This window comes from Silene latifolia, chromosome 8 (assembly GCF_048544455.1).
Source record: "Silene latifolia isolate original U9 population chromosome 8, ASM4854445v1, whole genome shotgun sequence".
Taxonomy (NCBI): domain Eukaryota; kingdom Viridiplantae; phylum Streptophyta; class Magnoliopsida; order Caryophyllales; family Caryophyllaceae; genus Silene; species Silene latifolia.
In genome coordinates this window covers 6,808,848-6,821,991 of record NC_133533.1, presented here as the reverse complement: position 1 = coordinate 6,821,991, position 13,144 = coordinate 6,808,848, and the positions used below count along the sequence as shown (strand labels likewise).

Sequence of the window (13,144 nt, the reverse complement as noted above, 5' to 3'; positions counted from 1 at the left end):
TGGGTCGGTTGTTCCATTGTTGAATGTATTTTGTTAATGTGTTGTTTGTTTGGAAATAAGTGGCTTGAAAGGTTTGATGATTATATGGAGGGAGTTAAATACGGGTTTTGGGTAGTGTGGGGGAGTTAATTGATAATGGCAGATTGTGGATTGTGGATGTAGTAGTGGTAATGTGGTATGATGTGTGGGAAGTTATTTGATAATCTGTAATTTTAATTTAATTAATTAATTTACTTAAATATAATTAATAATTAATGTTAATAATTAATATCATTATTTTGTATGTATTTTCAATGAACTACAGTATTAATATTAATATTCCGATTCTTATTGTGTTACAGTTGTGGACATTCTGAGATTTTATAAAGGTTCGATATCGATGATGAATGGGGGTGAATGAACTCAGTTTTTTTAGTCTTGAGGTAGGTATGATTACTATTGGCAGCTAACTAAAATGTCACCCCACAAAAAGTGGTATGGCGGCATTTAGTTATTGTTACCGAGTTTTCATTAAATCTCGATGATGAGTGGTATGATACCGATCTCAGAGATCTTTTATATTTTTTCATTTTTGTTTAAATTATTTGTTTTTTTTTAATTATTTTTTACATTATTGTGTTTTTTTTTCTCGTCTTGATGTCAAGCAAAACAAAATGGAAGCAAAGGTCGTCCAACATTTGATGAATAAAACGGATTGTAATTTGTATTCATCTGTCTCTAATTTACTTTATGATTTTTAGATTTTATTTATGTAATTTGTAATATTTTATTTCGTAATAATGTAATTTTATTTAATTTTTCGATTTTAGATTTTAAATATCGTTTTTATATCAAAGAAATTAATCATTAGACGTTATTTAGACCGATTAACACCAAATATATGAATTTCTCTATTTCTGAGAGCGATTAATTCATGAAATTTTGGTAGGGGTCGACATAACTTGTAATTTCTAATCTTTTGTCAAGCTATCATAGAAATTTATTGTAATTTTGTTTTGTAAATAGATTTTGTATGTAGATTTTTTTTAGTCGGTAGAATATTTACACGGAATAAATAACAACTATTCTTCAAGACGGAAATTAAACACGAAAATATCAGCAAATGTGGAGAGAGAGTAATTAATTCACCAAAATTTTGTTGGGCCCCACCACTGCTGAATTTAAGCAACCAATAGAAATCCAAGAAAGAACCCAACTTTTATACTAGGTAGATGTTCATAAGATAGATTGTACTTTGTACATTAGTAAAATGAAGTGCTTCTTATTCGTCATTTATTTCAATTAAAATATCTGTCACAAACAATAAAAAGTAAACAAATAATTAAAACGGACAAGTATATAAATAATAAATTACGGAAAATAAGAAAATCCGCCCAAATTGGTACTCTTAAACATTTGTATTTGAGTATATATAATCTAACAAAATACAATTACATATCAATCTCTCTTTTTTCTATTTTCTTTATCCCGTTTTCAGTAACACAAATTCTTCTATGAGACCGTCTTACCTTTCAATAAACTACAAATACTAAACAAAAAAAATAACCTTTCCTCATTTTGCAGGAAAATACATTAATTAATAATAAATACCCAAAAAAAAAAATCCCAAAAAACTTAAATGCTAAGATTCAAGAAAACCAGTCAATTTAAGAACAGAATTCCTGAAATGAATTAAATTCTTCTTCTTCCCTTTACCATTCATGTTAGAACCACTTGATCTTCGATCCACAATAACATGAGGTGGAACTAATTCATTATCATCAAGAAAATCATCGCTAAAGGAATCGAACCCGTGACCATCGTAACGAAAAGATGAAGAGGGTGATGAAGAAGAGCTCCCAGGGATGTTCAATGGAACAGTTGGGCTCCTTTGCCCTTCATTTTGCTTTTTAGTAACTCGGTTACGACCTCGTTTTGAGGTCGTAACCGAGTTATAATACCCAATTGGGTTAATTTGATTAGAAGATGAGTATTCATTTGAGAACATAATATCTGATTCTTGAAATTCCATTGTAATTGAATTTATGTGTTTTTGTGTTTAAGGATTTTATGGAGTTTTTCTTGGTGGGTTTGGGTTGAAAATGTGTGAGAAATGAAGAGGAGTAGATGGGGTATTTATAGGTGGGAATATTATTGAGTATATTAATGAGCATATTATTTAAACACAAATTTGTGAATGTACTTAGTCTCTCTCCAGAAGAAGTATTCGTTTTATAGTTAAGACGGATTAAATATTAATTTCTTTTGTTTTTTTTATATAAGTCATTATCATTTTTCGAGACATTCCATTTTATTTTCAATACTCCCTCCCATCCAGACCAAAAATTACAGTTTTGCTACTATTCATGGTCGTAGAGAATCTTTGATATTATTCATAATCTATAAGACAAAATATAGTCATGTGAGATCTTGTTTGATTTATCGTCATGAATGCTATAAGAATATCAAATTTTTATAATTTTTAACAATGTGTAACTAAAGATATGCACGTTACAAAACGTGCCTCGACAAGTGTGATAAAGCAACAGTAACCTTTGGTCTGGATGAGAGGGAGTATATCTTAAAATATAAACAAAAATATCATGAAATGTATGTATATTTATATAAAAGCTCTTTTCATAAAAAATTTAATGATATAATTTTTATAATTTTTGGACGATAATATTTTTGACAAAATTAAAGTAGAATTACCTCAAAAAACATGTACGTTATATATTCAAAAATGGAGAGTCCATTATTTAGATAGATGAGATAAACTTTATTAAATAGGGTGTTGGTGGTTGTGATTGTGGTGGACGGTGGCGGTTATGGTGAGGAGATTTGACAAATATGGGTTGGGTGTGTCATTGGTAAGTTAGTAATGAGAATAAGTGGGATAAAGAGGTAGCCGGTTATCCGGTGTAATATGAGAAGATGGGTCAATTGTATGGTTTATTGTGAGTTAAATTAAAGTGTGGAGTATTTTGAGAAGACCGTCAGTAGTTTGGAATATTGTTTATAAAATTGATATTAGGACTTCAACCATTGGCTTAAGTTTTTTTGTTGAGATTGTTTCTTGACATAGTATCAGAGCCTGTGTGACCAAAAGGTCACGGGTTCGAATCTCACTCCCCTCAAGTATAAAGTGGAATATTAGTATCAAATATGATGAGTCTTGCAGTTGTATCCACACTTCAAGTCCAAAGGGCATTTGTGTGAAGGGGGACGTGTTAGAGTATAAATCTGATCTTAGGTCTCCAACCATCAGCATCCAGATTTCAAGCCCAAAGGGCATTCGTATAAAGGGGCGGTATTAGAGTATAAATTTGATCTTGATACTCCAACTATCAGGTTAAACTTTTAGTTTAAATGGTTGCTTAACAAGTATTAATGTTAAATAACTCTAATAATTACTCCCTCCAATTCACAATAAACCTCCCTATTTCCTTTTTCGGTTATTCACAATAACCTCCCTATTTCCTTTTTTGGTAAGTGTTTGTGTGGTCCAAATTTAATTGTATGGTGGGGTAGTGTATTTGTGTGATCCAAATTTAATTATGTGGTGGAGTAGTGTGTTTCCTTAATTTTTGTGCCAAAATAAAATGGGAGGTATATTGTGAATTGGAGGGGTATTATTGTTATTTAAATGGTTAAAAAATAGGAATAAAATCCATGATAAGATGGTTGATTGGGTAAAATGGGATAGTTGAGTGATGAGTACACTATCATTATTATTATGAGGGTGTCATAATCTACCCATTACTTGCGGACCCCGGATTGTTTGTTTATTCATGTGGGTAGTATTGGCTTCATTTCACATATTACTTGGCAATTTGGCATATTCTATTGGTGCTTTCAATGTGTCTCTGGTGTGACACTTCCCAATTACTTCCAACTATTTCTAGTAAAAAAATTGATGTTGAGCTACTTAGAAGGAGCCATTTGTCATCTATTGTGTCCTCATATATCTAGCTAAGTTTTGTTCTTAATGGTCCATGGGTCCTTGTTGGCAATTAAGTGTTAAGGTCATCTTTGATAATACATTGTTTTGGATTGGTTGAATTAGGAGTAGGGTCCAACTTCAAAAAATAATTCAAATCATATAATATTAATGTAATCCTTATCTCATAGTACGAAACGTTAATTTCACACGTGAACTGGTCGAAATTGAGAAATAATCATGTAATTTAGATGAACAATTATAAATGATGTGAAACTCTAAGATAGTGTAGTATGACATGTCAATCAACCTTACGCTAATACAAACACACTTGATCTGCGATCTCTTGATCGCTTAACGGAAATTAAAGGATAAAAAGTACTCCTGGTGGAGCCAGGGAGGGGCTAGCAGGGGCGGTCGCCCCCGCTGGTGTTTGAAAATTTCGAATTTTTTGGTTATAATTTTCGAATTTTTTTTAGGCTCCCTTATAATATTACCGTTTCGCCCCCACTGAAAAATTTTCACCCCGCTGACTTACATTCCTGGCTCCGCCACTGATCGGAGGGAATATATACCTTTAACAAGCTCGTACTTAAAAAAGAAGCATATATATAAAGCTAATGTACCATTTATTTGGATTTATTAGAAGATACATACTTAAAAGGGATGAGTCCAAGGCTAGGCTTAGAATATTCAATATGTAATACTCCGTATATTACAAGACAAGGTAGTTCTATGTTGTCACCAATAATTGTATTGCTATTTAATTTGTAACCTCTTCATTTGAGGTTATGCAATAAACACTTCATAATACACAAATACTATTATACAACTGGTTGTACAAGAGTATTGTATAACCTTAATCAATCTAACTGAGCTTACATGCCTGGAGGTATAGAGACGATTGGAAACAGGTTCTAAACACAAGTATGCGCTTTGGGTGGTGGAGTATCCAACAAACACGCAAGGGTGAGATTTGGGTTCAAGTTTGTGGTGAGTATATGGACGAAGCCAAGGGTAACATAAGCACCCGAAAGGACGAAGTTTTTGATAATTGGGATGCTGATGAAAGATAATTTTGTAAGGTGATTGGTTATTAATGGTGGATGAAGGTAATCTATTTATCAGGTATGCAGCTGTAGAAAACGCAAGAGACCAATATTTGAGAGGCATTTGCGCTTGAGTGAGGAGAGCGAGACCGGTTTCAACTATGTGACGGTGCCGTCTCTCAGCAAAACCGTTGTGTTCGGGTGTGTGAGGTGGAGAAGTGAGATGGTTGATACCCGTGTCAAGGAGCGTGGGGGTCATTTTTTTGTATTCGCCTCCATTGTCGGAGTAGAATTGTTTAATGGGTTTTTTAAAGTAGTTTTCTATTATTGCTTTGAAACGATTAAATGTGACTAATGAATCGGATTTTTGTTTGAGCGGGTATAACCAAAAATAATGGGAGAAGTGATCGACAAATATGATGTAATATTTAAATGAGTCATAAGACGGGACAGGCGAGCACCAAACGTCGGAAAAAATTAAATCCAGTGGTTCGTGTGATGTCAAGGTGGAAGCAGAAAAGGGGAGCTTGTGACTTTTATTGATTAAGCATGAATTACAATGCGAAAAATTGGAAAGACGAAAGTTAAACTGAGAATTTAAGAACTTAAGAGTAGCTAATGAGGGGTGCCCTAGACGGTTGTGCCACAAGCTGCTGTTGGAGGAGACGGCCGTGTGAGCTTTAGGCCGTGGTGGTGGATGCCAAAGGTATGAGCCATCAAGGAACGACCCTTGAAGAAGATTCGCCCCCGTCGTAATTTCCTTAAAACAAAAAGAATTATGTGAGAAAAGAGCGATGGCATTATTATCAGTGCAAAATTGAGATACGGAAATTAAATTTTGGGAAATAGTGGGAACGACAAGAACGTTATTAAAAACAAGTGTATGTGTAGGAGTAGAAATAGAGTAAGAACCAGTATGAGTTATTGGAAGAGATGTACCATCACCAATTATCAAATCATCGGGTCCGTCATAGGGTTGGTGAAGGGAGAGAGTTTGGAGATCATTAGTGACATGGTGAGAAGCACCACTGTCAATAAGGTGAGAAGAGGGTGACGGGTTCGAGACGGTGGCGGTATGGGCATATGGACGGTTCTGCCGAGTGGGTGGTGGTGGAAAGGTGACGTTGGGATACTCACGTTTAAAGTCGGGGCAGCTGCTTATAACATGACCAGTGGATCGACAAAATTGGCATTTACCCTTAAAGGGTTTGGGTTGATTGTCACGGGTGTAAGTGTTATTGTAATAGGGTTGGCGGTTTTGTTGTGGTTGGGCAGTGGGTTGGTTGTAGGCGCGGGACTGGTTGTTGTGGTAGGGACGGGTCACGGCTGCATGGGCCGATGGGGTGAAGGGAGTGGTGTCCAGTGGTTGGTTTTTGGTGATGAGTTCTTCCTGAATTAATTTTTCATGAAGAACTTCGAAGCTAATGGGTCCGTCCCTAGCACGGACGGCATCTATAACAGACTTGTAACGTTTTTGGTCAAGACCGTTAATTATGTGAGTGGTTATGTCCTCGGAATCCATGGGTTTCCCGAGGTGTGCAAGTTGAGTAGTACATGCCTTGATGGAGAGCATATACTCGGATATGGTTTTGTCACCTAGGGTTGTGTGACGGAGACGGTCCTTAAGTTGAAGGATGTGGCCACGGGATGGGTTGGCGTAAGTTTTAGCTAGAGTTTGCCAGGCCTCGTGTGAGGTAGTGGCATCAAGTATTATGGAGGAGACGGAATCATCAAGAGTCCCGGCTAAGGCGCCAAGGATTAGTTGATCTTGACGAAACCATGTGTGGTAGGCAGGGTTGGGAATAGGGTCCGGGTTTGGTTTGGCGTCAGTTGGGGCAGGGATAATGGTTTGGGCCGGAGCAGGGGTGGTTCCATCAAGGTACGAAAACAGTTCGTAGCCGTGAAGGAGCCTGGTTATTTGGAATTGCCAGGTGCGGTAATTGAGTGCGGTCAGTTTTGTGCAGGTCGGGAATGACAGGGAAACAAGGGGTTTGGTGGGTTCATGAGTGTTTGGGATCATGTTGTTGTTGGATGCCATGAGGAGAACGAGAGCAAGGTTGAAGAAAGCGTAGTTTGGTTGGATCGAAAAAGGATCTTGATACCATGTAAAGAAGAAGGTTGAATGTATATTATTTGATAATGAAAACTGAGTACATACGTTGGTATATATACAATATAAAGAGAGAAACTAACAGCTAAGAACTAGCTAAACATATGCTAACTAAAGCCTATAAACTAGGATAGGTTACAACAATATTTGACTGAAGTACAAAGGATAAAAGCAAGTACAAAGGATAATAAGCATGTGCCTAAATACTAGAGTTTGTTGCTCGTATGACTTTGCAAGTCTGTTGACTTCATATTATTAACACTTATGTGTATTTTTTTCGAGCTCTTATAATTTTTTATTTATATTTTCATTTTTTAATGTCAAAAATTAAAATCGAATTGAGCTTATATATTATTTTGAGTTTTATTATAATTTTTTAAGTTCAATATTTTTATAATGGAACTCAGATTCTTTTAAACAAAGCTCATAATCTATAGGTCTAAGCTCACGTAAACACATTATAATGCTCGGGTTCTTTTCTATACAACTAATACAACTGGTTGTCTAATCTACATACTTACTGCTTCATAATAGGTTATTTTTGGAATTGTATGACATTTTTCTGCTAGTGGAAGGAAAATCCTAATCGGGATTAGGAAAGTTTGTTGTGCCAAATCATTATTAGCAACACTAGCCTTATAATTAGTCTTGAGTAATTATATGATGAGCCAAACCATTAGGTGTGACTCAACATAAGCTCATTTAATATTGCTCGGGTTCTAACTTATTTAGAACTCAAATTACAAGTCTTGCTAGTTGATCCGAAAGGGTGGTGGAGTTTTAGGTTAAAACTTGAGTGAGATTTTCCAGAGTCTCAAGTTCAAACCCATCAAGAGCAATCTCGTATGGGTATTTAGACTAAGACTATGTTTTCTAGATTTCAAACCTACCATCCTTTACAAAAGGTGGTTGATCTCGTATACGTGATTTGCAGATTATCACGTATACTCGCGATTTAGCATATTGCCAAAAAAAAAAATATCTATCTTTTATTAGTTAAGATCTTTTCTACTTGAGCTACTTTTGTTAGTTTGTATTTTGTTAGTGAGCCCAGAAGTTGTATCTTTGGAATTATGTGCTCAACAAACAAATGTATGTGGACACAGCCATGCAAATATCCAATTAATGGAAAGATACTGACTTTGTAGATATTTAGCATAAGTTACAAGTTATTTTGGGAACTTTGTTCAGAGAATATTATTTCGAATTAAATGCTAAGTTGGAGTAACATGTTATATATGATACATACATTCACTTAAAACGGGCTATATGAGTACACAAATTCTCATGAGTATGAGACGGGTTAAATACAATACCACTTTTTTAATAGGACAAACAATAAGTAGGGCGGTGGAGGCAAAAAATGTCACCATTTTCATTGTATTTGACCTGTTTATAGTAATAGACGGATATACCTGTCTATAACAAGACTAATTGATATGAGTAATATGACTATGAAAATGATAAAGATTAGCCAAGAGAGATACTTATATAATACAATAATATTTTTATTTCTTAACAATTTTTGATTTATTGATGTAATAACTGATAAATTGTGAGATTGTATTATGTCACCGTACTCTCCAACCAATGTAAAAACTAGAATTGACAGTATATACATTTCATCATCATGATGCTTGACAAAACATGGTTTAAGTGAATTAAAAATAGTGCATTCTCATTAATTATGGTGTAAGATGATATAATACACCAAATGTACTTCATAAGTTTTATAATTTTTATAACGTTTTAGAATGTTATTCTTATACATTTCGTAAAAAAGATATAACCAAATAATGGTCGAAAAAGTTATTACATGTTAAGATGAACTTCTCTAAGATACTCATAAAATTTTCCAAGTATTTTATGACGTTGATTCTTGCATTTTGACTTTTTCTTGGTCAGTAGATACGAGCGCTTCTGTTAGCTTCCCTAAGTTCATCATTGGGCTCTTACTAAATCCAAATCGAAGCCAATAATTGTTGTTTACTTATAAGTATTAACAATGCTCAATTAAGTATATGATTTGCTACTTGGTGGGGCACCTTATGCTAAAAAAAGATCTAAAACAAAAGAAGACTAGCTGGGTTTGCCGCAAACATAGGGTTAAAAGAAGAAAGTAAATGTTGTGCACTTGTGCAATTGTTATCATATTACGTCAAGAAATATATAATAAGTCTACTAATTAATTTGATTTGTACTCTTGCATGCACTAGAAAGCAATCTTTGCATTATTTTTGAGTAATTGTCAATTTATAATTGACAGCAAGGGAGTATTCCATAAGAAAGGTTAGGACAAGACATCTTATTGGGAAATTAAATGTCTTTTTTGCAAATTAATCATTGATGAATCAAGATGTTCTCTTAGGTATGTACACGGAATAACAATAACAAGTCTCGGTACCGCACTCTCACAACTAACTAAATATAAAAACTATTTGTTACAACAGAAGCAAGAAAGACAAATAAAAACAATAAAAAAAGCAACACACAGATTTACGTGATTCACTAACGATGTGTTAGCTATGTCCACAAGGCAGAAGGGAGAGATCAAGTTATTAATGTGTAAGGAGTTTTCAAATTACGTACAGATTCAGAAGGTATGATAAACATGAATGCTATGAAGAGGCTTAAAGAGTTTATATAATACTCCCTCCGTTCCGGTCATTTGTTGTCCTTTTCCTTTTTAGAGTGTCTCAGTCAATTGTTGTCCTTTCTATTTTAGGAATGCATTTGAAGAGCAATTTGATCCTTCACACCCAATTTAGTCCACTTGTCACTTAATAATTGGCCTCCTCCTATTTCCTTGGTCTTTGTGCCAAAATCAAAGGACAACAAATGACCGGGACGGAGGGAGCACTCCTTAAGACCTAATACAGAATGACCTAATAAGGCCCAAGACAGATCCTAGCCTAATAACAGATACCCGCATAGTCGTTCGAAGTGGCGAGTGATATACGATTAATTTACCTCTAATTCCCTCTTTCTTTTATGCATACCGACTCTTATCGAGTCGGTTTCAGGTGTTTTTCCTTGCATATTGTGCCCAATACCCGTACTTGTTACCGCGTGTGTCCTTTTGTAGGAAACGACCTAAGTATGGAGAAACTGGGGCAAGAAAGGCACCCCATTGCCTTTACATGAAGAAGAGGGGAATAAATGGTGAAGAGTGTGTTTTGCTTGAGACCGTGAATGGTCTGCCACCGGCAAAACACACCCCAGAGAATCACTTAAGATTTTGAAGAAAAGGCGAGGAATGTGCTTTGCTTTCGGCAGGCCGAACCGGTCCACCGGTAAAGCACAACAAATGGAATTAATTGAAGATTTTGGTGAAAAACAAGCTTGGCCTCGCTTGCCGGTAGAGCACCGGCAGCCGGTCAACCCAAGATTACGCACCATGAAGAAGAAGAAGAAGTCTGAAGAGTGTGTTTTGCGGCAGCCGAAGAATCGCCCACCGCAAAAACACAAATGCCAGCTATTTTTAAACCTTGCACGTTTTTACCGGTAAGACCACCGTGCCGGGTGGACCTAAGAAAACACAAAGAAGACGGGATTTGGGCTTTTCTTCCTCTTTTCTTCCTAATTTTGTACAAGCCTATAAATACCCCCTCTTAAACCCTTTTGTACACACAACCCTAGATCTGAATTATTTCCTTTTCCAAGTTTGAAACCTTGTTAATTATTTCACTAATCATTCCCTAATTAAGCTAGTTCTTCAATCAATTAGTGATTGAATTTGGGTTTGTAAGAAGATTGAAGGATTTCCTTCTTTATTATTTCTATCCAAATTCCTCTTTCACTATTTTGTTGGTATTAATTCTCTCCCTATTTTCATTTGTTTACATTTTGTTCTTCTTTTATGTTTGTTTGATTGTTTATGTTAAGATTGTTGGTGTTGTTTGTTTGTTGTTGTTAATTTCATCATTGTTCATCTTTTCATTGTTGATCTTTCCCTTGTTTCTCTTTCTTTTGTTCATCCTTGGGTAGTTGTCCTCAAAGACTTAATCTTTGAGTTGATTTGGTTAAAGATTGTGTCTTTAGGTTTAATCACTCTCATTATTAGATTAAATCATCTTTCCTTTCACCCATTGTTAGATTGTTGCATGTTTAGTAGTGAATTTCATCTTCCCACCATGTTTGTGACCAAAGTTTCCATCTTTATTGTTTATTTTGCAATTAGGATCATGATTAGTGAGTAGTCCTCCACTAGGGCTCGGTTTGACCCAACATGAGTAATTCCATTAATTGAATTTCTTAAAGGCTAATTATTTGGGGAAATTGGTGAGGGTAGGTTAGAGGATTGACTTGGTTTATGGGTTGACTTTTGGGTAGTGTTGACTTACGACCCTTGACCACCAACGAGAGTTGGTTAGGTTGTGATTTGGATACCCATGATTTGACCCTATTGTTGACCTTGGTTGAGACCGAAAGGGAGAACCGGGGTAGAACACCTCTAATCTAGCGTTTGAAATCGACCCTCGAGAGAGGGAGTGGGATGACCCGGGAATTGACGGGGCTTAATGACCTTAGCAAATATTGGACTACCTTGGGAATAATGCATGTTTTTGGGGTAGTCGGGTATTGAGTTAGGGATTCCGACCTTCGAACCCGAGAGGGGGGTTGGTGGGTAGCACTAGTGTCCTATTTCGAACCCGAGAGGGGGGGGTCTTAGGCGAATTAGAGTCGTCACCTCCTCACCTAACTACCCTTGTGATTAGCCTAGAGATTTGATTGTGTGGAATTACGAATTGTTTGGGGAGAACCGAGTCTTACGCTTTTAAATTATTTGATTTCCATCTATTTATTTTGTCTAGCTCTTTCTCTTATTTCTTTATTTAATTTGATTTACCTTGTTGTTAGTTGCCCTAGTATAACCTTCATCCCTTATTGTTGACTTAGCTAAACGATAGGATTAGAACAATTAGTAATCTTTTCAACTCCTTGTGGGATCGACCCTTAATAGTGTACAACGATAAAATCGTGCACTTGCGAGGTATAGCTTGATACCATCAAGTTTTTGGCGCCGTTGCCGGGGAGTTCGGCTAGATATTAATTGTTTTCATTCTTGTTTAGACTAAGTCTTTGGTTACTAATCTCTCTCTTGAGTGTGTAGGACTTCTTGCATGAGAAGAAGAAATCGAAGAGGTCAACCAATTAGACCGATTGACCACGAGATCGAAGCAACCGCGAGAAGACTAAATTCACTCCGTAGAAGAGGGCTTATAGAAACACCGATTCCTCAAGAAAATCCAGTAATTGAGAACCTTCAAGAAGGACCACGGGTCTTTGAAACTTTCGAAAATCCTTTTGCAACACCGGAAACGGAAGTAACAATGGCCGCGGTTCCAATGAGAGATAACTTGGCTCCGAAAAAGGTGGTGAATCCAAGTATTGTGAAGCCACCCATTCAAGCCAACAATTTTGATGTGAAAGCCACCTTGCTACAACTTGTCCAAGGGAATCAATTCGGAGGGGGAGCCACCGAAAACCCCAACGAGCATCTCAACGAGTTCTTGGATAGTTGTGACATGTTCAAGGCCAATGGAGTCACGGAAGATGCCGTACGTCTTAGGCTTTTCCCTTACTCTTTGAGGGGAAGTGCCAAGGAATGGCTTAAAAGTTGTGAACCCGACTCTCTTCGGACTTGGGATGATGTCTCTAAGGCTTTTCTCAACAAGTATTTCCCACCCCAACGAACCGCAAGAATCAAGAGTGAGCTCCAAGGGTTCACCCAACAAGAAGATGAGACCCTTTATGAAGCATGGGAGAGGTACAAGGGCCTCCAAAGGCTATGTCCTCACCACGGTATTGGAGATGATGAGCTCATCAACAATTTCTATGAAGGGTTAAACAATGATATGAAGATGAACCTTGATTCCGGCTCGGGGAAGGGAGCTTTGGATAAGATAGATCACAAGACGGCGAAAGAGCTTATCGAAGAAATGGCTTCTCGCACCTTTCATTGGAACAATGATAGGCACAAGAGAAAGGGGAAGTCAACGGTCGAATCGGCCAACAATGTGGAAGTGAAAGAGATGATAGAAGAGCTTAAGCAACAAGTAGCCT

General features: G+C 36.4%; 1 protein-coding gene, 1 long non-coding RNA gene and 1 other non-coding gene across 3 annotated transcripts; all 3 read right to left on the bottom strand.

The window, feature by feature from the left end:
- Positions 1-1,621: 1,621 nt before the first annotated feature.
- Positions 1,622-2,011, bottom strand: LOC141594530 (protein S40-2-like). Its single transcript, XM_074414541.1, has one exon. The coding sequence runs from the start codon at positions 2,009-2,011 to the stop codon at positions 1,622-1,624; it is 390 nt and encodes a 129-aa protein (XP_074270642.1).
- Positions 2,012-5,477: 3,466 nt separating this feature from the next.
- LOC141594041 (uncharacterized) lies at positions 5,478-7,083 on the bottom strand. The gene is made up of 2 exons (XR_012521986.1): positions 5,881-7,083; positions 5,478-5,728 (listed from the first exon to the last, which is right to left on the bottom strand). It is a non-coding gene; the product is annotated as an uncharacterized LOC141594041 (long non-coding RNA).
- A 5,697-nt stretch (positions 7,084-12,780) lies between these two features.
- LOC141597693 (small nucleolar RNA R71) lies at positions 12,781-12,887 on the bottom strand. The gene has a single exon (XR_012522914.1). It is a non-coding gene; the product is annotated as a small nucleolar RNA R71 (small nucleolar RNA).
- Between the last annotated feature and the right edge of the window lie 257 nt (positions 12,888-13,144).

Excerpts from the sequence above, each read along its gene's own strand:
- LOC141594530 (XM_074414541.1), bottom strand. The coding sequence starts at position 2,011 with ATGGAATTTCAAGAATCAGATATTATGTTCTCAAATGAATACTCATCT.